General features: G+C 36.1%; 1 protein-coding gene across 3 annotated transcripts in view; it reads left to right on the top strand.

Annotated features, from left to right (window-relative positions):
• Nucleotides 1-931: 931 nt before the first annotated feature.
• Nucleotides 932-24,573, top strand: part of SEMA3E (semaphorin 3E) — a 282,783-nt gene continuing 259,141 nt past the window's right edge. For 2 of the 3 annotated variants that reach the window (XM_010353559.2, XM_030931851.1), the window contains exon 1: nt 932-1,376. In XM_010353559.2, coding sequence (XP_010351861.1) covers nt 1,262-1,376 — 115 coding nt within the window. In that variant the 5' untranslated portion in view covers nt 932-1,261. Of the gene's footprint in view, nt 1,377-5,321; nt 5,382-24,573 lie in introns of those variants that run through there. The other variant, XM_030931852.1, reaches the window with a different exon arrangement.

Raw genomic sequence — 24,573 nt, 5'->3', positions numbered from 1 at the left:
CCTAAGGTATTTCACATCCTACGTTTTCTAATGCCTGCTTTACAGAAATCGCTTGGGTGGTGAACCTCGACTTTACCAGTTACCTTACCTGGGGGAAGTTACTTCAACATTCTTAAATTTGAAGTAAAATTTAGGAATTGATTTAGGAAAAAGGATTTGCTTTTAATCTCATTTGACGAATTTGCTTAAGTAAATAACTTATTATTTCTAACAAATTTATGAGACAATCACAGATGAACTTTTTTTTTTCAGGCTCTTGGAACACATTTTTCTTCAAAGACTTTAAACATAGTATCCCTAAGATATAAGCAATAAAAAAAGACTGAATTTTGAAAATACCTATATGGCAACAGTGAAAAACAGAATTTGGATCCTGGATGGTTACAAATAGATTATTTTAAAAAGAATTTGGATTTATTCATCTTAGGTCAATTTATCTTGGTAAGAATTTAAAAGCGCTTTCTGATGCCACATCTTTGTCTGTCACCTATTCTTAAATAATCAGCCTGTTATGTGTCATCACCCCTCCCGAACTCCCCATTTCCCCCCATCAAAATGTGGAGTTCTCTCCTGCTGCTGAGTAACGTGGGGCCGGTTATGACTGGGAGGGAGGATGGGAGCGGGGCACGTGGACCAGAAATACTTCCTAGAAACAGCAAGTACGCTGCTCAACCCTGCCTGAACTTTCCTGTAAACAGCCACTGACAGACTGCATCCCTGCTGGGTGGATCCTGCCGCTCCTAGAGGGAATGGCACTTCTTGCTTTTAATTAGCAAGGTGAAAGGTGAATTAAAACTAGCAGTTTGGCAAGTCAGTGCAAGAGGCTGACTTCTGAGAGGCTTCCAGGAGCCCGAAGAGAGGACCTCCACGGGAGAAGAGAGTGCGTGTGCGTGTGCTCGGGTTTTTTTTTTTTTTTTTTTTCTGAATGAACAGCTTTGCCTAAGTGACTGAAAAATACAGCTTCTTCCTGAATCTACCGGCGTAGTTGCTGAAGAGAGCTCTAGACAGGACATGGCTCTGAAGACTCACTCTTTGGAATGTCCTCTTGCTCCCGGCTTATAAACAACTGTCCTGAGGAAAGAAAGGTTTCACATAGCCAAATACAGCCTGACAAATGGCACTTCGTAACTGTGCTTTCTGATGACAACGCATTCGATTTCTGACAAAGCCTCTCGCACGCTGCCCCTGGAGGGAAGTCCTAAGTAAAACTCAGACCCTCCTTAAAGTGAGGAGCGAGGGCTTGGACGGTGAACACGGCAGCATGGCATCCGCGGGGTACATTATCACCTTGCTCCTGTGGGGTTACTTACTGGAGCTTTGGACAGGAGGTCATACAGCTGATACTACCCACCCCCGGTTACGCCTGTCACATAAAGGTAGGTTACCTTTCCAGATCCTTTTGTTTAAAAGAAAAAGAAAAAGAAAAAGAAAGTCGTTTAACATAGGCTTATGGTCTTCAAAGACCTTTAAAATGCACCTGAAAAATTTATTGCAAAACTGACCTAAAATTCTAAGTACCTCTGATTAATATGTTATACTCACCTCATCTGAAAACAGTGCAAAATCACATGTCAACTTAGAGATGTTATTTTTGTCTGTAAATACTGGATTTTATTAATGAGGAGTTCACTCACTGGCAGAGGGAACACAGGAAGGGAGGAAGCAGGTTGTAAATAGCCTTGAGAGGCTGAATCCACCAAGTTAACAGTAGGTATTTAAATATCAGTCTATGCATATGAGAAACAAGGATGCTGGGGAAGGGCTATAGAAATAGGGGTGTAATTTGTTCTTTTTGTTTTTGTTTTGTTTTGTTTGCATAATGGAGGTAAGAGGAGGAGGAAAGAAAATTCCTGAGGAGAAAAATGATGCCCTATCCATAATAACTGTCATCATCACGTAATTAAAATGATTAACAACTAATATAAATTAGTTTTCCAGTGGAATTGATTATTAGAATTTTTTCATATGTGGCAAAGCAAAATAGTTTATGACAATGCTTGTAAAATGGCTAATATTGATAAAAGTATTAGTATTCACTAGCATTTGTAGTGTTAATTTATATTGCCTTAATGAAGATCTGTCTAACAGCGAATGTTTAAATATTTCATTCTACAGTTGTCTTGTAAAGCAACATTATACTCATAAATAAATGATTAAAAGATAGATTTTGCATCAGGACCAATACAAGCCAGTCATGAATACATTTGATAACTCTTCCTGTAAACAAACAATCAATAAAACCATGCTCAGAGAAAGTGACTTTGCTGATTTAAAATAAATTCAGAATAAATTGTCAGCAAATAAGTATTTATTATCACCAGCCATTGAGACACTGAGACAGATAGCAGATGTAATACTCAGGATTACATAAGAATCATTTTTCAATTGTGTAAGCTTTTAAATTGACCCTCACTGTAGAAAGAACAGAAGCTTGCATTTTCTAAGTATAGGTAGAATATTTGTCAGGAGAAACAAAAAGGGAGTCCTTGAATGTGTGACATGTTTGTTCTTTTTGTCTTTTTAGTGGACAATCTTCACTAAATGTTATAGAAATTTTTCATTTTTAGAGTAGTTAAAACTATGGATATTTTCTTAGTTTAAATACATTTCCTATAATACTATCCAGTAGATAACATAAATTTAAGAAACACATTGATACTAAATTGGCAAAGTGTTTAAAATATAGTGCCCAGAATTAACACTAATCTTTTAACTTGGGAAGATGTATCATGGTATGTATCGAAATGCCTATTCCTAAGAAGTTTATCGTCTAAGATGTCAAGATATACAAATTTGATGTGATGGAATATGGACAAATAAACCTACAAAAAATTATAAATTGATTGTTTTTCTTATGTAGATAAATGGACAAGCTACCAGTTTTTGTAAGCTACAATTCTGTTACATCTAGTATTAACATTTTATACCTTGTTATTGGGGTACTTGTGTTTTCATGGTTCAATATCAGTGTGTTTTCCAACAGGTCACATTTTAATATTTCGTAACAGAGTTAATAATTTGATCAAAGAATACCAAAGTTCTCTGATACAAGTAAATGTTATGCGTAATACTGTTATTGAGTTTGTCTTTATTATGTCACTTTTAATCAAAGAAATAATTGTAACTGATGTTATGAGTGGTGTCATATGGTGTGAGAGTAAAACTGCTAGTATCTATATATACACTAGACTGAAAACTCCCACAGGATTTCCTTTACCTTTGAATTTAGTGGAACCAGCTGAAAATGCACAATATGATGTTTTTATACAAAGGCAGAATAGAGAGAGTTACCTGAAAATGGAATGTTCCTACTTGTGCAATTTTGTTAGTGAAGTCAGCTAAGAGATCACACTGGAGATGCTACTTGAAGTAGCCAATGCCTACTGCACCTCAGGGGCCTTAGTGAAAAGAAGAGCATATACACTGTCAGAGCAGGGTATTCAGTCCCACCAATATAATATGAACAGCTCATTCATCTCTCTACACTCTGGAATTCAGTGAATATTTTAGAGGTCTTCAAAAACTAGGAATAAGATATTGCAGATTATTCTTTCGTGGTCTTGAATAATGTCAGTAATGGCAAATGTTCAGTAGTGAGTGAATTAAGATAATTAATATATAAATGAGTTTATAATCTTTCAATATAAGAGGCACTAGGTATATGTAACATAACACCTCTGCACTGCTGCCTGACCACTAGCAGGGAAATCCAGGAGGTTCCCTGGAGGTAGCCTACTAGAATAATTCAGAAATTCTTTTCACAGTTCATGATCTAAGCTGTATGGGAGAAAGGCAGGCATTTTTCTCATATTCTTCACTTTTAAGATGGCATTTGAAAACACAAACCTATTGTTTCTTCCCAAGGAGGAGAAGAAAGTTTATCATATACAGAGCTTGAGTTAAATTATATAAAAATATGTTCAGAAAAAAAAAAAAAGGTCCAGAGATTTGCCCTTTTCCTCTCCCCTTCATTCTCCATTACTATTTCTTAACTAGACATATTCTTAACTAGAGCTGGAAAGGAAGGGATCATTAGAGTTAAAGAGGAGAAAAGACAGAGAGAGAGCCAAAGAGAGAGAGATGGAGACAAGGTATAAGGGTAATATGAGGTGTGGAATATTTTCTAGTTGATTTCCTACTGCCTTGTACCCCAATGGGATAATATTGAATCCCTCTCTCTTCTAACTGAATATCTCACTCCACACTAATATTAAGAAAATATACTGGCTTAGGGCAAGCCTGGTAGAAAAAATGATGAGATAATTACTCCTGTTGAGGCAATACATAAATCTTTTAATGTATTTTCTAGTTACAAGGTAAATTACATTAATAAGTAAAAATGTAGCAAAGATTAAAATGGCAAGATGCTGTCCTGCTTTGTAAAAATTTTCGGTCAAGATTCGAGTTGAATTTGGCTATATCAGGCAAATATTTAAAAGTTCATGAATAGTTATGCATTATGGCTAACTTTATCCCAACTCAATAGGGTAACATTGGTGAGATTAATGCAAAATTTTAATATTCTCCCCCAAGGGTTTCCTTGAAAAATACTGCGGTCCTCAGGACAGAAACCAAGGAAGGAGAGAATGAAGGGAGAAGAGTCCTGGTGGATTCATCTACTTCCCTTTGTTGATATCTGTTCTCTCCTTATCTTTCACCATCCTGCACTAATGAGGTTACAGGGAAGGCAAAAATAAGCTTCTTGATAATGGAGCTCAGAGAAGAAAAAACAAATAAGCCAAGACCTATGTTGAGAAAGAAATACCAATGTACATGGAAAGCCCCAGAAATTCAATCATGGGAGCTTGGCAGACAGGGTAGGTGTTTGAAGTCTCAATAAGGATGAATGCTATTGTAGAAATCAAGGAGAATGGCTGCTTAAGCATAATATGTTCTCTTAGAATAGTTGGTGAAGAGACAGTTAAATAAAGGCATGGATATGGCAGAAGAACATTCCTAAAATATGTTAACATTATACATGTAGATTTAAACATGGAATATATACTTATGCAGATAGAACTTGCAATAGAGTGTTAATTAGTGTATCTGTATTGGGTATTATAACCAATTAAATACAGATTTATCATAGTTCAGAGAGCTCAGGATTTGAAATCAGAGGTCTCTACTCCAGCTCTAGTACTTCCCACTTGTAATAATGATAATTAATTGTCTGCGTCTCAGTTTCCTGTATTTGAAAATAGGAGTAGTAATGGTATTTTGCCTATATATTTTACTGGGTTTTTGAGATAATCAAATGGAACAATATCTGTGAATGTACTTTATCACCTAAAAACTATTTATATTATTAATGTTTTTGCAGACTGATACAAAGTGAGAGTATTGGAAGGAAACAGGTCCTAAAGAGAAAAACCTTGAAAATGGTATGATTTTATATTTCAACAAATGCTAGGATAATGCTAATATAGAAGACAGGATAAACTTGCTCTTAAATAGTATAAAACATATGATTTATCTTGATAGATTGCACTCACTCCAAATCTCATCTTCCATAACTTTGACCTCTAGTTATAATAACTCAGAAGATGATTACATTGTCTGGCATTTTCCAAGTTTCATGGCCTATATTTTTTTTTTTTGCTGTAGTGTACATATATCCATTTGTTACATGTATTCACTCTACAATACACATTTTAGAATTCATTCCATTTACAAGAAAATAATTGATAGAGAATTCTAAAAGAGCACAATATTAAATAAACATTCTGAGTGATCATTCTGGAGGCCATGGTATTTATTTTATACCCAAGGCAAATAAAAAATGAGGTAGTGACTGAGCCAGTTTTTCCTGACCCAGCTCATAGCTTTGGTTCCTCATCCAATAGCTTGGTATTATCAATAGTGACATTAGTCACACATCCCTGGGTGTTAGTAAATAAAAACTGGTCATAAGACACGATTCATAAGCAGAGTGATTAAATAGGACCCAGGAGGAAACACTAGCCTATGTGCCCAGAGCTTCAGGGAGAGACAGTGAGAATTAAGTGGTGGATTTATTAAGAAATAGCTTATATTATAAAAAATACCACTGGATAAATTGTGAGGAATTACAATATGTTTTGTTGAGTCTGGTTTATACAAAATATGCTTTCTGTGGAGAGAGTCTTCCTAAGAATTTTAGATAGTGCTATTATTTGTGATTTTATATTTGCTACAGACAAGTATTGTCCATGTATCACATTGAAAGTCCCCGAATGGTTCTATGAATTATTAAATTCTTATCTGGTTGTTGCACTTTACAGTGGGAAAACAGTTATCTTTTAGTATAGAAATAGGGTGAGGGAAGGTCTGGGTTAGAAAAAAATAGTAACTGGAATTTATATATGAACTGGGCCAGTTTTGGAGTGGAAAATGTATGTGCATGAACCCATTTTTTTTTCTGCTTTGCAAGGAAAGTATTCTATACATAATATATAATCAATGCCTGTTCTTTATTAATAAATATATTCAATAGCTGTGATGTCATAATGAAATATTCTTTACAAAAATTATGTTGCCATATTGTTATTTTGCTATCCAGGTCAGATTTGTCATCTAGTCAGAGCTGAGAGTATTACATAGAGAGGGCCTCTGTTTCTTTCTGGGATGAGATCACTTGGTGGCCTCAGTTCTATGACCACATAATAAAGCACCAAACCATGAAATTGGTTGTTACTGGTGAAAAGTATTGCTAACAGTCTGCTCAGTCAGTTTTATTTCATCAAAGACATTTAAAGGAATCATCATTGGGACTTCTTAGTGGGAGTGTGTACAAAGATGTATTTCTTTATCTTTGTATGTAAAACTCTTCTGTGGTTTAATAGAGGAATTTAGTCTGCAGGAATCCAGAAATATCACTTTGCATGCATGCATGCCCCTTCATACATATCCATCCCAGTGTAAAAGTCTTATAATTTCAGTCTCTGAGAGTTAAAAACAAAACTAAACTAAAATTATACCATTTATAACATTTTCCAAAGGGTGCAGAATGAAGATTTGGATTATTTTCTTGGTTTTAATAGACAGGGCCATAAGTTAGTAGTTTCTAGTGTAACATATGACACTTTGTCATACTCTGTACATTATACAAACGATGATAGTTATTTTGATAATTTTGTTTTCACAGTAAAGCCTTACGTAACATTGGAGGTATAAGAGAAAACATCATTGTTATTGTTAATTCCTTAGTCTTAAGTGAGCATTATTCTTTGCACTCATGATAGGAATGATAGTGACAAGACTGGACATTTTATAGTCTGGATATTCTGGACTAGGAATAAAAAGGACATGTCCATATCACATTTACTCCAAGTGTTGCAATCTCTGATATTAAGAGAATGTTTTTGGTCATAAACAGTGATGATTTCAAGAAAAGACATCTCAGCGGAACTGATAACTTTCCTTCATATGGTCCCTATGGTGGCCAAGACAACTGATTACTCGAGAAGTTTTCAGCCCTGGTTCTAATGCCTATTTCAGGATATTCTAACCATAGGGGTCCTTTACCTTGGTAACCTTACCTCCACAACTGGTATGAAAAAATAAAAGAGAAATCTATTGTCATGCCTGACTTAGAAATGTGTTTCATTTCCATCCTTGGTACCTAAACTCTCAGCCATCACTGTGCTCTGCTCAAGGATTTAGCTTGTAGCCTTGGCATAGGAAACACAGTAGCTAGAAAACACTCTTACATTCGAATTGCAGTGGCCTAAAAACCCTAGACTTTGGATGAGGCATATCTAATTTGAATCTGGCCTCTGACTGCATGGCATGAGCAAGTTGTTTAGGTTTTCTGAATATGCATTTTCTCATCTTTAAAGTGGTAAAACATAATCTGCAAAAATTTGAAAGGATTACATGAGATAATGCAGATTAATGTGCAGAATACTTAACCCTTAGGAAGCTTTTTATAAATTACTCAATAAATCAGATGAGATTCAGAGATAATTAATCTAAAAGCAATCATGAGCAAATTGTTAAATTACAACTTAAGATGAAGAGAGATCCTTAATCATCAGATTTTTACTTAAAAGCAAAGATTTTCTTTAATGAAAACCAGCTCTTACTAGAGTAGATAACTAGAAAGAACAAAGAATATAGATGTCTCTCATGTTTGTAAGTTATTGTAAGAATTATTTTGTTTATACTTTAAGGAAAGTTGGAATTTTATCTGATGGCACCTTGGAGACAACAGACCAAATCCACAAAATAAACAGTACTAACAAAGGTAATTGTAGGCCCAGCTTTGTGAAGCACAATAGAACTAATATTACTAAGGCCAGACCACACTGCCTAAAGTTAAACTAAACAGTATGCTATAGGCAGCTATCAGCTCAGCATGTGTTGTTTACTTGGAAAGTGAAAGAAAGTCTCCCACTTTGCCTTACCTTAGATGAACAGGTAAGATATCTGGTGCCATGCACAGTTCCTGACACTTCGTAGGCATTCAACAAGTGCTCATCAAGTGAGTATCTGAATAAAACAAACTGATTTAGAACTGTGTTTTTCAAAGGAAAAGGTGATAGGGGTGGGATGAGCAGGAATACCCATGAAACTGAGGAATCCTGGACAACTATTTATGGCCCCTTTAGCATAACATATGTTAGAGAAAAGGCTGGGGCTTTCTGTCTATTCACCTTCTTTCTCATCAGTGCTGCATTTAGTGAAACAGCTGGGACCTCCAGGCACCCTCCTGATACATCAGTTGAATTCTTTCATCTACATTCTCTCCTCCACCTTTTTCTCTACTTCCTCTTCTTTTTCTTCCTTCTCTTTCTTTTCCTCTTCTTCCTCTCCTCCTCCTTCTTCTATTTATCTTGTGACTGTCCTTGTCATTTCTGGGTTATCACTATACCCCCTCCTCCCTTTCTCTTTTCACTTAATTCTGTGACTACCCTTTTGTGCGGCTGGCACCACCCCTTCTTTCTTTTTCTCTTCTTGTGCTTCTCTTCCAGATAAATATTTTTTATTTATTCCTCACCTTAAGCCAAAAGGGGAGAGAAAACATACTTTTGGTAAAAGATATGTATTCATTGGCCTTCTGTGTACCTTCAATATTTGTTTCTTTTTTGTTGTTTAACACAATAAGTACAAAACATAACCTTTGAATTATTTAGAAAAACTTTAAACTTACTAGGTATTGAAAATTGGTTGAAATCCATGATGTAGGAAATAATGAAATACTAAATAAATAGCTCACTAGCCGCCTGGATAATGTACCCTCTTTCTCCAACCTGTTTTTCTGCTGGGAAGCTGATGCTCACAGGCACCGTAGGATTGTGGCAATTGGAGAGGACAGGAATTAGGGCACTGCACAGGAGAGAGCAGAGCCTGCCAGCCAAGTGTTCTGTAGCTAAACTCGGGTTAAATGTCAGTTAAAATATTATTGATGTAAACCTATTTCTATGCACTTTTGGTTTGTTTTATCTGAGTTTTGAGCTTTAATTTAGGGAAACCAGAATAAAAAGGGGGTTTTATTTACAGGATAGAGTGGTGGAACAGAATCGCTAAGAATAAGTCTCAGGGGTGATTTTAGGTAGCCAGATCAACTTCAGAACCGGAAAAGAACAGCAGCAAAGAAAATGAGAATAAAAGAGGGTGAAAATAGAGGTCAGCTGAGGACACTGACTCTTTCCCTCCTGATTTGTTCTTTCCCAGGAAATGATGGGAATGGAGAGGGACTTTAAGATACCCTGTGGAAGTAAAGTCAAATAGGAAATGTGCTCTCAGCATTGTGTATAACTGTTTACTCCTCCTGATTGCTTTTTTTCTAACACTGAGTCAAAAAGTTTATTATGAACCTCAGGTCCTTTCCAATTATAGAAATGTAGGGCTCCTTTCTTCTCCTTACCAGGCTTCAAAAGGGTTTCTCCAAAACACTTTTGAAACTGGTATTAGGAGATAGTATGTTGTAGTGGAAAGGGTATGGACTTCCAGTTTTTGAATCTACAGTATATTTTATTTGATGCTGTCTTATTCTTGCTGAATCATTGAACTGAGGCTTCCTTTCCTCATCATTATAAAGGGACTAATGAACACTGTCTTCCTATCTTGTATGATTTTGGTAGAAAAAAATTTAAATGTATCACAAAGATGAATGACATGGTGCTGTAATATCTTATAATACTTTCTAATTTATGTAATTGTTTTAAAATATATTTAAAGGTCCTTCAGGGCAAGGAGTAATTTTTTGTAAGACCCTTGGGGATGGAATAAATTCACTTCAAATCATTCCTAAAGGCTATAACTACAGTCTGGGTTTTGGTGTCTATTGAATTGAAATGTACATATATTTAGTTGGCTTCCATATTATGGTCAAAATAACACAACTATAAAGGCCAACTTTATTTTTTTATAAGGTTCAGAGCTACTGCTAAATAATTCACTTGCAGGATGGCTTGATTGAATTTCATTGCACAGGAGATGATGCTACTATTATGGAAACTGGAGTAAAACGAATGCTACACAGAGTGTGGTCCATGGACTGCAACATCAGCATTCCCTGGGAGTTGCTGAATCAGATATACTGAGTCAATAATTCTGAGGCTCGGGAATCTCTGTTTTAACAATTCCTATGGGTGATTCTTAGTGAAGACTCAACTATGAGAACCCCTGGGCTGTGTGTATGGAAGGATGCTACAAAGGAGCCCCAAGTTCGTATTTACCATTTTCATTTATTCCTCCTTTTACTTCATCTCCTAGGTTAAGGGTGCTGTCAAATGTCCAAATGACAGCCTTGGTCTTGATAAATATATTTAGATTCATAGATATCTAACTATATCACCATTATCTGCTTATTTTTGTATTAAATATAAAGTGTACCTATACATTGATGATAATTTAGCATATAATTTAAATATTTTAAAAGATTATTGATGGTGTAAATTGTAGCATGTTGTAGCTATGATTCAGTTCTGATGAGAAAACATCTAATATTTGTCGATTGTGGAAAAGTATTTTGTAAAATTCAAAAACTCTTTTATGCCTCAAAGAGAAGTTTTCTGGGACAAATGAAATTAGATGTCGCTTACCACTTCATCCCTTTGTTATACATGTTGATCATTGCCTGTATTAATCTGCTCTCATGTTGCTATAAAGAACTGCCCAATAGTGTGATAAAATTAAGACATTCCATTAATTCCGTTATGAATGACCTCATTGCTCACCATGCACGATAAAGCTGTGTTGTTTTCACACAATATACATATTAAAACACATAATTCATTTCAGAGTGCACAGAACACTATGTTATTATAGAGAAAGCCTTTTTAAAGTTTTTTTCCCTTAAATTCTTTTGGGGTAAAATCAATGGATATAGCTTTGGGACATAGTGGATAGCTATATATAATGAAGAATTAACCAAGTTTATTGCTTTAAACATTTCAATTTTAATCACATTAATAATAAGTAAAGTGACCACGTGCGTTTGTTAACTATCATAATCTTTTCAAGGGACAGAATACAACAATTTCCTCCTTGATGTCTTGGACACTAGCCCAGAAACCACTGTCCTACCGCCTTGTAAAGAACTCCTCTTTCTAAAATACACGTTAAATTAGCAGAATATTTTGAATGAAAAAAAAAAAAAAAAAAAAGAACTGCCAGAGACTGGATAATTTATAAAGGAAAGAAGTTTAATTGACTCACAGTTCCACAGGGCTGGGGAGGCCTCAGGAAACTTACAATCATGGCAGAAGGGGAAGCAAACACATCATTCCTCATATGGCAGCAGCAGAAGTGCAGAGCAAAAGTCGAAAAGCCCCTTATAAAATCATCAGATCTCCCAAGAACTCACGCACTGTCAGAAGAAGATCTTGGAGGAAACTGTCTTCATGATTCAATCACCTCCACCTGGTCCCACCCTTGACACACGGGGATTATTACAATTCAAGGTGAAATTTGGGTGGGGACACAGAGCCAAACCGTATCATTGCCTTCAGAGGATTAAAAGAGCCTATAATGTTTAAGTATAATTGGCTTATTACTCATTCATTTATTCCATAAGTATTTGTTCAGCTTCTTCAATGCTTTAGGTATGGAGCATTATGCTAGGATTTTAAGAATAAAAAATCCAGTTTTACAAACATAATGTGGTATGCTGTTTGGAATCCTGGGATAGTAAAGGATTATTAGATAAAAACTAAGGAGATCTGAATAAAGTATGAATTTTAATTAATAATACTGTATCAATATTGGTTTATTAACTGTGATAAATGTACCATATAAATGTATAGTGTAAACAAGGGGAGCTAGGTATAGGTATAGGGGAACTCTCTGTACTCACCATAAATGTTCTGTAAATCTAAAACTATTTTAAGAAGTTTAACACACACACACATACACACACACACAGCTTTTAGTCAAACCCAATTCTCAAGAAACTTAAGATCCAGTTGTAAAAGGAGACAAGTCGTAATAAAGTAGGTTGCTTTTTTTATATCCCAAGGGATGCTATAAAAGCACGAAATTGGGGCTGAAAAGAGAACCAAAGCTCAGTATTAAAGATGAATAGGAGGAGCTTGGGCAAGATGTTATGAACAAATTAGCTATGTCATACTCTGCCTTGCACCATCCTGCCATGTGCCTACAATCTTCCCGTGGCATGTAATGCATTGTATTCTCCCAGAAATTAACTTAATTCCACTGTGTCTGTGACTCTACCACACACGCTAGTATCACACGTTCTTTGTCCTTGTTAAATTTAATTTCCCCTGTTTCTAAATGACTTTGAGAAATTTTCAGATTTTTTGTATGAGTAATATATGATTACTACAAATTCACAGTTAGAGTTTGAACATACTGAGGACAATTATATTGCATTTTATTGCTTGCATTCTTAGAATCTAATAAACTTTAGATACTGAATATATTGTATGTATTGCATTTAACATACAGAATTTAATTGCTATATCTATTCACACTGGTGTTACCAATCTTAATTCTTTTGCTGGATGCCACATACAAATACATTCCTAACAGAGATAGCAGAAAATGAAATGATGGGGTTGGGAGAGCATTGAGAATACAGGAGATATGATGAGAATATTTCTCTTCTGCCCCTTTTGCAACACATTAGGCACTAGTTTGGCTTCAACTCTTCTATTACAAAGGTTCTGAAGAGAAATCCAGGACTGCTTTAAAATTATTCAGAAAATATCTGTAAATTATTAGAAGATAGAGTTTGAGGCAGTGGCAGAGGATAGTATGACTTCATCTGGGCCATTCAAATGATTATTGTCACATTTGACTCAACTTTTCTTCCCACTTGCTCCAATCATGATCTCCCAATTTCCGATATAACACCTCATTCATTTCTACAGTGACAAACTATGAAGAAATAGAAAAAAAGAACTAACACATTAATACCATGACAAAGCAGAAAGCAAAGAAAGTCAGAACTGGGAAAGAGTGATAACTTACCCAACATCTTTGTTTTTTCAGAAATGCTCCAATTGACCAAAAGCAAGGTGGTTTTTTTTTTTTTTTTTTTTTTTTTTTTGTCAGTCTGTCCCTGCGCAACAATTTTATGAATAATTTGGCCATTTGTCTTTCATTTTTCGTTTTAAAATCACAGCTACTGGTAGTAACATAGTGAGAAGGCAAAGCAATGACTAGGTTTTATCATTCTAATTAGTTTATGCAAGGTATTTTACTTTCTCAATCCAGGTTATTTGAGAAAGAACTTATGAAAATTTCATTTTACTAAGATTTTATTATATCTATAAGCCAAGCAAAAATGTTTTTTCATGTACTTAATTTATCAAAATCAATTGATAATATATTTTGAAATGCTATATCCTTAAGTTTTTTTTTTTTCTTGTTGGTACTATACTATAATTAATCAGATATAATGCACTTAACACAAACTATAAACTAATGGGCATAAGCAGAAATGTCATATTCAGAAGAAAGCACACATTTTTCACCACACCTTATTATTATAAAGAGTAAATAAAAATGGAAATGGGAAGCACTGGATTATTTTATTTTTAGAAACTAAAGACAATCTATAAAAAGAAGTGTGTAGAAATTAGGATCACTTCTATAATCCTGCACAAAGCAAAAATGATACAGGTTTAAAGAAAATGTTAGGAAAAATAATGGTAAGGAAAAAATGATTTCTTTTGAAAACAGCTCTATTATTGATGAAACTGACATAACTTATTTTTCCTGATCCTAAGCAAAATAAATAGTACAATAAAAGCAAACACAAAATAAAGAAAGGAAAAAGCAATTATAAGCTTGACATTGTCACAAAGCATAAATGTTACACATATTTCTGGTCAGACGAATGGTAACTACAAATACTTTTTAATTGGTTAGAATGAGTACTCGAATATTGAGCTTGCTGTAAGTTTCAGGTCTGGATAAACTGGAGCTAACCATATGGTTTATTCTTAGAATAGCCATATCACCCATAATCAAAATGCAAATTATAAAGAGAAAGAACTTTTTTCAAAGTCAAATATTATAATTTTAGCTGTTGGGACATTCGATTATCCAAATCACTGTACATTTCCATTAATATGAGAAGGAAAATCATTTTTTTCTTATTTTTGTCCAGAAAGAAGAAAGAAGATGGAGAAGATAGGACTATAAAATACTAGAATAGTTTTAATGAGCCACCCAAACATTGATTTTATTATTATATTGTTATAGTCATAAGAAGTTAATGTGTTTAAACTTCTATAACACATTCGTGTGGTTTAATTTCCTTGTAATTCCCCAAAGCAAAATTCGCTTGTAATAATATTTAAGTAATCATAATAAGAAGGAAAATATTATAGGTAAGTCAACTGTACAATTAAAAAAGCAATCAAAAGAATGAAACTGCATTTTGTTATTATACTGTCAGAAGTAAGACAAAAGTTATGTACTGGGCACTGTTTTTGACAGATTTTTTTGCCAAATGTTTTTTACTTGCTCCAAAATGTGTATGCCCAAACTGAAGTCTGATATATTTTAGGATTGCAGAAGGATTTTTCCTATCTGTAGAAAAAAACTGAATTATCTATGATTTAAAAATCAATAAAGTTAAACGAGAATAAAAATGAGACATAAAACTAAAGAACCATTACCAATGAGATGGCTTATACACTAATAAAGCAGTTATCACTCAGAAACGTGTTAGATGCCTTTTATAGTATTTGTCTCAAGGGACATAAAATACAATTCAAGGATTTTAATGTATGTGGTTATGTTTAGAATATAATATTATGCTTGTTAGATACTTAAGTTTTTATATTAGTCAACAAATAGTTATAACTGTTTTAAGTTAGAAATGCCATTTGTCCTTTTAGTCAGCTAATTTATAACTATAGGATAGTTAGAAGAGTTGTCAGTGTTTCATTTTTGAATGTCTAGAATACTGTTAATGTGAGAAAACAAATACAAAATTGCTACTGGTTGTTTTGCTATGGGTGGAAAAGAATTCTTGCCAGTTAAGGAACTGCTGCAGGGAGTGCTCTCTCTGTGAATGGTGTGTGTAATATTGCAATTTTGTTGCTGACAGCAGGGCTGCTTTTCACTTCTGCAATTCCCCACCCAAGCTCCAAGTTTCCACTCACACTGCTAGCCACCAAAATCTCCCTTTATCTTCTATGACTATTTTTTTTTTCCTCTTAACAAATAGGCCCAGCTGCTACTGCAGCCGGTTGCCCACACTCTCTCCCATACTGCTCTTGCTGAGGATGGCAGGCAGAGTAGAGAGGAACAGCTGAGATTGGCTTACTTTGGCATCTAAATAATTTTGGGTGGGTCCTTTCCTAACTTTATTACTCCATTTAATTTTATAATCTTTCCTTCTGTTGAACTTTAAAAAAGCATAAATTCTGTTTCCCTACAATGTTTTTCTCGTCTGGCTGCGACTCTCTTATACCTGGCTGCTCAAGATAAACAAATTGGTTCCTTTTGCACGTAGCTAATTTTTTCCCAATGTTAAGCACTATTTAGGAATCAAATGTGGTAGAAACAAATTTATTGGTATGATCTTGGACATGTTACTTAATCTTTCTCTGGCTAAAGGAGGTGTATAATAATATCATCTTCTCATTGGTTGTGATAAGGATTAAAGAAAAAGCTTTTAAATGTATTTAGAGTAGTGCCTGGCACATAGTAATTGCTAAGAAGGTGTTTGTTAGAAAGCCAGAGAGAAGAAGAAGAGGTAAAGAAGGGGGCATGGGAGAGGGAAGAGCAGAAGTAGAGAGGAAACAGGAAAAGGAGGAAGGAATAATTGCTAAATGGAAAAACTAGTAATTGCACTTAGGGAATTAAAATCAACCTTATGGATTTAGCATTGTATGTCTTATTTCAACAACAACAACAACAGCAAAATCGTTCATTAGAAAAAGACTATAGTTTAGGAATATTGTATAATTTTGCCCAAATCGGATAATTTTATGGAGGGTAGGAACTTAGGTGATTATTTCCCACTCTGTGAAGTCATCATGTCCATGGCTTCCAGATAGGTGGTCACATGTTTATCATTTTGAATTTGTGCATTTTCATGGAGAGGGAGATGACTGCCTGACAAGGAATTCCATTTCATTTTATAATAGTCTAGTGAAGAGCAAGTACTTACCTACCTAATCTCAAATCATTTTCCATATTTTAGTCTTAGTTTTTTTCTTTAACGCTAGCAAGAAGGACATAAGTCATGATGGACCTCCAAATATATAAAGATAGTGTATTAGTTCATTTTCATGCTGCTGATAAACTCATACCTGAGACTGGGCAATTTACAAAAGAGGTTTACAAGGTACTTACAGTTCCACGTGGCTGGGGAAGCCTCACTATGATGGCTGAAGGCAAGGAGGAGCAAGTCACATCTTACATGGATGGCACCAAGCAAAGAGAGAGCTTGTACAGAGAGACTCTCGTTTTTAAAAGCATCAGATCTCATGAGACTTATTCACAGGAACAGCATGGAAAAGACTGCCTCCATGATTCAATTACCTCCTATGGGGTCCCTCCCACAACACGTGGGAATTGAAGATGAGATTTGTCGGGGGGCACAGTCAAACCATATCAGATAGTTATCATGCTTTTTTGTCATAGGTGAATATTCCTCAATATCTTGACTGTTCTGTCAGTATTTTGGCCATTCTCTGGTTTGTTAATGCCCCTCTTAAAATGGAGCAACAGAATTTATATTCCAGAGATGCTTGCTTTATTTACAGAATAGTGGTGCTGTAACCAATGACTTTTTTTTTTTCTTTTTTTGAGATGGAGTTTTGCCTTTGTTGCCCAGGCTGGAGTGCAATGGTGTGATCTCGGCTCACAGCAACCACTGCCTCCCGGGTTCAAGCGATTCTCCTGCCTCAGCCTCCTGAATAGCTGGGATTACAGGCATGTGCCACCACACCTGCCTAATTTTGTATTTTTAGTAGAAATGGGGCTTCTCCATGTTGTTCAGGCTGGTCTCAAACTCCTGACCTCAGGTGATCTGCCCGCCTCAGCCTTCCAAAGTGCTGGGATTACAGGCATAAGTTACTGTGCCCAGTCAACCAATGACTTTTATTTATTAAAGCCACCCGAGTTGACAGCAGCTTATTTGGCAAATATGCCATTTTATTCGATTACTGTCAGCCTTTCTAATGGTTTTCTCATAGGCTCTGTTGAGCCAACTTTTTCCTTTATTTCATGCAGGTGGTTTGTTTACTGAAGTTAAGAAAAACCCTCTTCTACTCCCTCCAGTCTAGAATGTAGATATGTGTAGTAACAATGTGTGGTGCCCTGAAAAAGACATGCACTTTGGAGTGAGACATTCCTATATTCAAAGACTATGTAGGTCTGCTATTGTGTGTCTTTGCTTGATTTACTCAGCATCATTTTCCACATTTAATGTCTTCAGGAAACTGGCTACTTAAAATGGTAAAAGTTGCATTCACTGTCTAAATTCTTTTAAAGTTTTGTTTTTTTTTTAATTTAAAATACACATTTCATGGACTTTATCTAAAATGTCAGTATTTGGAAGGAGTTTAACATACAGTTGAAGCAAATTTTAATTAAAGTATATAAAATATATGCTTTTCTGGCTTTCCTGGATGATGTAGACCAAAAAACGTCATTGCCGGTTTTCTTTATAAATATTATAAAATTATTTACATACTTATAGTAAATGAAAGATCAATTTTAAGGTCTGGATAAACGTGAGCTAAACATAACCATTTTTTAATATGAAGAAACAAAACCATCTTTCTTCATGGCTAAAATAAACAGAAGCCTTTTTAAATGTCTTAATTTTTTATTTAAAAAGAATCTGGAATGGTCACAACAGAATGGCAGAATTAAAATACCATCATAGCTGTGATTGCTTAATTTTGTAACTTGAATTTGCTGTCATCTTGTAGATTTGCCAGTCTCTCTTGTAGAAAGTCCCATGTTTTTTAAAAAAAAGCATATAATTTTTCAGAATAATTTTTAATTAACTCCTTGTAAGTCAAATGGTAATCTGTAAAAAATAATTTCACAAAAGATTTTATGTGTCAAAAATATTCATAATTTCCTCAAAATTATAATAACCCTATATTTAACCAAATCTCTTTGCAGCCTCTATTTTGTTTTTGTTATAGGATTAACTTCACCAAATGCTCTTTTCCTACATTACCAGTTTATGAGCTGCTTATACTGTCTTGGAATTTTGAGTATACAGGAATAACTATTTTAAAAATAGTAAAACATCATCAGTATAAGGAATATCACTAATGATCATATGCACCTATCCATACCACAGTTCTTGTAGCAATAATGAATCGGCAATATTTCAAAATATCACACTGTGATAAACAAGGATGTCTGATCTCAGAAGATAACACATGACAGACTCAATGCTCTACCATAAATCATTTTGAATTTGTGTACCTTGTCAGATATCTTCGGGATGTTTTTCCATCTGCTAGCAGTATATTGTCTTCAGGTGCTTTCAAGTATATTTGAATATAATATTAATCCTCTGACTTACAGACATTAATTAAAGTGATAGGGCCAACCTTTTGCTGTCCTATTTTATTTAATATGACAATCTCATCAATATGAGGAAATACAGAATAAAAGACACATTCCTTTACATTATTATAGAGATTGTCAACGTCAATTTTTCGTTAAGAAGTGAAATAATTTTTATTCCCGGGCAAGATGGCCAAAAGAAACAGCTCCCATCTGTAGCTCCCAGTGAGACCAACACAGAAGGCAGGTGATTTCTGCATTTCCAACTGAGGTGCCTGGCTCATCTCATTGGGACTGCTTAGACAGTGGGTGCAGCCCACAGAAGGTGAGCCGAAGCAGGGTGGGGTGTTGCCTCACAGGGAAGTGCAAGGGATTGGGGAACTCCTCCCCTGGCCAAGGGAAGTCATGAGAGACTGTGTCATGAGGGATGGAGCTATCAGGCCCAGACACTATGCTTTCCCCATGGTCTTTGCAACCTACAGACCAGGAAATTCCCTCTGGTGTCTGCATTACCAGAGCCCAGGGTTTCAAGCACAAAGTTGGGTGACTGTATGGGCAGACACTGAGCTAGCTGCAGGAGGTTTTTTTCATACCCCAGTGGTGCCTGGAACACCAGTTAAGCAGAACTGTTCACTCCCCTGGAGAGGAAAGTGAAGCCAGGGAGCCAAGTGGTGTTGCTCAGTGGATCCCACTCCCACAGAGCCCAATAAGCTAAGACCCACTGGCTTGAAATTCTTGCTGCCAGCACAGCAGTGTGAAGTTGACCTGGGACACTCAAGCTTGGTGGCAGGATGGGCGTCTGCCATTACTGAGGCTTGAGTAGGCGGTTTTCCCTTCACAGTATAAACAAAGCCACCAGAGAATTCAGATAGTGCAGAGCCCATCCTAGCTCAGCAAAACTGCTGTAGCCAGACTGCCTCTCTAGATTCCTCCTCTCTGGGCAGGGGATCTCTGAAAGAAAGGCAGCACCCCAGGCAGGAGCTTATGGGTAAAACTCCCATCTCCCTGGGACAGAGGACCTGGGGCAAGGGGTGGCTGTGGGTGCAGCCTCAGTCAACTTAAACGTTCCTGCCTGCTGACTCTGAAGAGAGCAGTGGATCTACCAGCACAGTGCTTGAGCTCTGCTAAGGGACAGACTGCTTCCTCAAGTGGGTCCCTGACCCCCAGGTCTCCTGATGGGGAGATACCTCCCAGCAGGGGCCGACAGACACCTCATAAAGGAGAGCTCCAGCTGACATCTGGCAGGTGCCCCTCTCAGATGAAGCTTCCAGAGGAAGGAACAGGCAGCAATCTTTGCTGTTTTGCAGCCTCTGCTGGTGATACCCAGGCAAACAGGGTCTGCAGTGGAACTCCAGCAAACTCCAGCAGACCTGGAGAAGAGGAGCCTGACTGTTAGAAAGAAAACCCACAAGCAGGAAGTGATACCATCAACGTCAACAAAAAGGATGACCACTCAAAAACCCCATCTGAAGGTTATCAACCTCAAAGACAAAAGGTAGACAAATCCACGAAGTTGAGGAAAAACCAGGACAAAAAGCCTGAAAATTCCAAAAACTAGAATGCCTCTTCTCCTCCAAAGGATCACAACTCCTCACCAGCAAGGGAAGAAAACTGGACAGAGAATGAGTCTGATGAACTGACAGAAGTATGCTTCAGAAGGTGGGTAATAACAAACTCCTCTGAGCTAAAGGAGCTTGTTCTAATTCAATGCAAGGAAGCTAAGAACCTTGATAAAAGGTTACAGGAACTACTAACTAGAATAACCAGTTCAGAGAAGAACATAAATGACCTGATGGAGCTGAAAAACACAGCATGAGAACTTGGTGAAACATACACAGGTATCAATAGCCAAATCAAGAAGAAGAAAGGATATTACAGATTGAAGATCAACTTAATTAAATAAAGCATGAAGACAAGATTAGAGAAAAAATTATGAAAAGGAATGAACAAAGCCTCCAATAAACATGGGACTATGTGTAGAAACAAACCCTACATTTGATTGGTGTACCTGAAAGTGAAGGGGAGAATGCAACCAAGCTGGAAAACACACATCAGGATATTATCCAGGAGAACATCCCCAACCCAGTAAGACAGACCAATATTCAAATTCAGGAAATACAGAGAACACCACAAAGATACCCTTGACAAGAGCAACCCCAAGACACATAATCATCAGATTCACCAAGTTTTAAATGAAGGAAAAATGTTAAAGGCAGCCAGAGAGAAAGGTCAGGTTACCCACAAAGGGAAGCCCATCAGACTAACAGCAGATCTCTTTGCAGAAGCCCTACAAGCCAGAAGAGCATGGAGGTCAACATTCAACATTCTTAAAGAAAAGAACTTTCAACCCAGAATTTCATATCCAGTCAAACTAAGCTTCGTAAGTGAAGGAGAAATATAACCCTTTACAGACAAGCAAATGCTGAGGGATTTTGTCACTACCAGGCCTGCTTTACAAGAGCTCCTGAAGGAAGCACTAAATATAGAAAGGACAAACCACTACCAGAAACTGCAAAAACATATGAAAATGTAAAGACCATCAATACTATGAAGTAACTGCATCAACTAATGGCAAAATAACCAGGTAGCATCATAATGACAGGATCAAATTCATCCATAACAATATTAACCTTAAATGCAATTTGGCTAAATGCCCCAATTAAAAGACTCAGACTGGCAAATTGGATAAAGAGTCAAGATCCATCAGTATGCTGTATTCAGGAGACCTCTCTCACATGCAAAGACATACATAGGCTCAAAATAAAGAGTTGGAGGAAGATTTACCAAGAAAATGGAAAGCAAAAACAAAAAAGCAGGGGTTGCAATCTTCATCTCTGATAAAACAGACTTAAACCAACAAAAATAAAAAAAAGAAAAAAAGAAGGACATTACATAATGGTAAAGGAATCAATGTAACTAGAAGAGTTAACTATCCTAAATATGTATGCACCTAATAGAGGAGCACCTGGATTTGCTAACTATCCTAAATATATATGCACCTAATAGAGGAGCACCTGGATTTGCTAACTACCCTAAATATATATGCACCTAATAGAGGAGCACCCGGATTCATAAAGCAAGTTCTTGGAGACTTAGTCTCCCACACAATAATAGTGGGAGACTTTAACACCCCACTGTCAATATTAGACAGATCAATGAGACAGAAAATTAACAAGGATATTCAGGACTTGAACTTAGCTCCGGACCAAGTGGACCTGATAGACATCTATAGAACTCTCCACCCCAAATCAATAGAATATACATTCTTCTCAGCACCACATCACACTTATTCTAAAACTGACCACATAATTGGAAGTAAAACACTCCTCAGCAAATGCAAAAGAACAAAAATTGTAACAGTCTCTCAGACCACAGTGCAATCAAATTAGAACTCAGGATTAAGAAACTCACTCAAAACTGCACAACTACATGGAAACTGGACAATCTGCTCCCGAATGACTAGTGGGTAAATAACAAAATTAAGGTAGAATAAGTAAGTTCTTTGAAATCAATGAGAACAAAGACAAAACTTACCAGAATCTCTGGTACACAGCTAACGCAGTGTTTAGAGGGAAATTTATGGCACTAAATCCCCATAGGAGAAAGTGGGAAAGATCTAAAATTGACACCCTAACATCACAATCAAAATATCTGGAGAAGCAAGAGCAAACAAATTCAAAAACTAGCAGAAGACAAGAAATAACTAAGATCAGAGCAGAACTGAAGAAGATAGAGATATGAAAACCCTTCAAAAAATCAATGAATCTAAGAGCCGTTTTTTTTTAAAGATTAACAAAATAGATAGACTGCTAGCCAGACTAATAAAGAAGAAAAGAGAGAAGCATCAAATAGACACAATAAAAAATGATAAAGGGGATATCACTCATGATTTTACAGAAATACAAACTATCATCAGAAAATACTATAAATACTTCTCTGCAAATAGACCAGAAAATGTAGAAAAAAAAATGGATAAATTCCTGGACACATGCACCCTCCCATGACTAAACCAGGAGGAGTTGTATCCCTGAATAGAACAATAATAAATTCTGAAATTGAGGCAATAATTAATAGCCTACCATCCTAAAAAAGCCCACAGGACCAGATGGATTCACAGCTGAATTCTACCAGAGGTACAAAGAGGAGCTGGTACTATTCCTTCTAAAACGATTCCAAACAACAGAAAAAGAGGAACTCCTCCCTAACTCTTTTTATGAGGCTAGCATCATTCTGTTAGCAAAACCTGGCAGAGATACAACAAAAAAAGAAAATTTCAGTCCAATATCACTGATGAACATTGATGTGAAAATCTTCAACAAAATACTGGCAAACTGAATCCAGCAGCACATTAAAAAGCTTATAAACCATGATCAAGTCAGCTTCGTCCCTGGGATGCAAGGTTGGTTCAACATATGCAAATCAGTAAATATGATCTATCACATAAACAGAACTCATTACAACAACCACATGATTATCTCAATAGATGCAGAAAAGTCCTTGAATAAAATTCAACACCCCTTCATGCTAAAAACACTCAATAAATGAGGTATTGATGGAATGCATCTCAAAGTAATAAGAGCTATTTATGACAAATCCACAGCCAGTATCATCATGGATGCGCAAAAGCTGGAAGCATTCCCTTTGAAAATCGACACAAGACAAAAATGACCTCTCTCCCCACTCCTATTCAACATAGTATTGGAAGTTCTGGCCAGGACCATCATGCCAGAGAAAGAAATAAAGGGTATTCAAATAGGAAGAGAGGAAGTCAGATTGTCTTTACTTGCAGATGACATGATTGTATATTCAGAAAACCCCATCATCTCAGCCCAAAAACTCCTTAAGCTCATAAGCAATGTCAGTAAAGTCTCAAGATACAAAATAATGTGCAAAAATAACAAGCATTCCTATACACCAGTAATAGACAGAGAGCCAAATCATGAGTGGTTGCTACAAAGATAATAAAATACATAGGAATACAACTTACAAGCAATGTGAAGGACCACTTCAAGGAGAACTACAAGCCACTGCTCAAGGAAATAAGAGAGGACACAAACAAATGGAAAAACATTCCATGCTCATGGATAGGAGAAATCAATATCATGACAATGGTCATACTGCCCAAAGTAATTTATAGATTCAATGCTATCCCCATCAAGGTACCATTGACTTTCTTCACAGAATTAGAAAAAGCTATTTTAAATTTAATATGGAACCAAAAAGAGCCGGTATAGCCAAGACAATCCTAAGCAAAAAGAACAAAGCTGGAGGCATCACACTACCTGACTTCAAACTATACCTCAAGGCTACAGTAACCAAAACAGCATGGTACTGGCACCAAAACAGATATGTAGGCCAATGGAACAGAACGGAGTCCTCAGAAATAACACCACACATCTGCAGTCATCTGATATTTGACAAACCTGACAAAAACAAGCAATGGGGAAAGGATTCCCTATTTAATGAATGGTGTTGGGAAAACTGGCTAGCTATATGCGGAGAACTGAAACTCGATCCTTTCCTTTCACCTTATACAAAAATTAACTCAAGATACATTAAAGATTTAAATGTAAGACCTAAAACCATAGAAACTCTAGATGAAAACCTAGGCAGTACCATTCAGGACATAGG

The sequence above is a fragment of the Rhinopithecus roxellana genome, chromosome 6 (assembly GCF_007565055.1).
Source record: "Rhinopithecus roxellana isolate Shanxi Qingling chromosome 6, ASM756505v1, whole genome shotgun sequence".
In the NCBI taxonomy this organism is placed as follows: domain Eukaryota; kingdom Metazoa; phylum Chordata; class Mammalia; order Primates; family Cercopithecidae; genus Rhinopithecus; species Rhinopithecus roxellana.
This window is presented reverse-complemented; position numbering and strand designations above follow the sequence as displayed.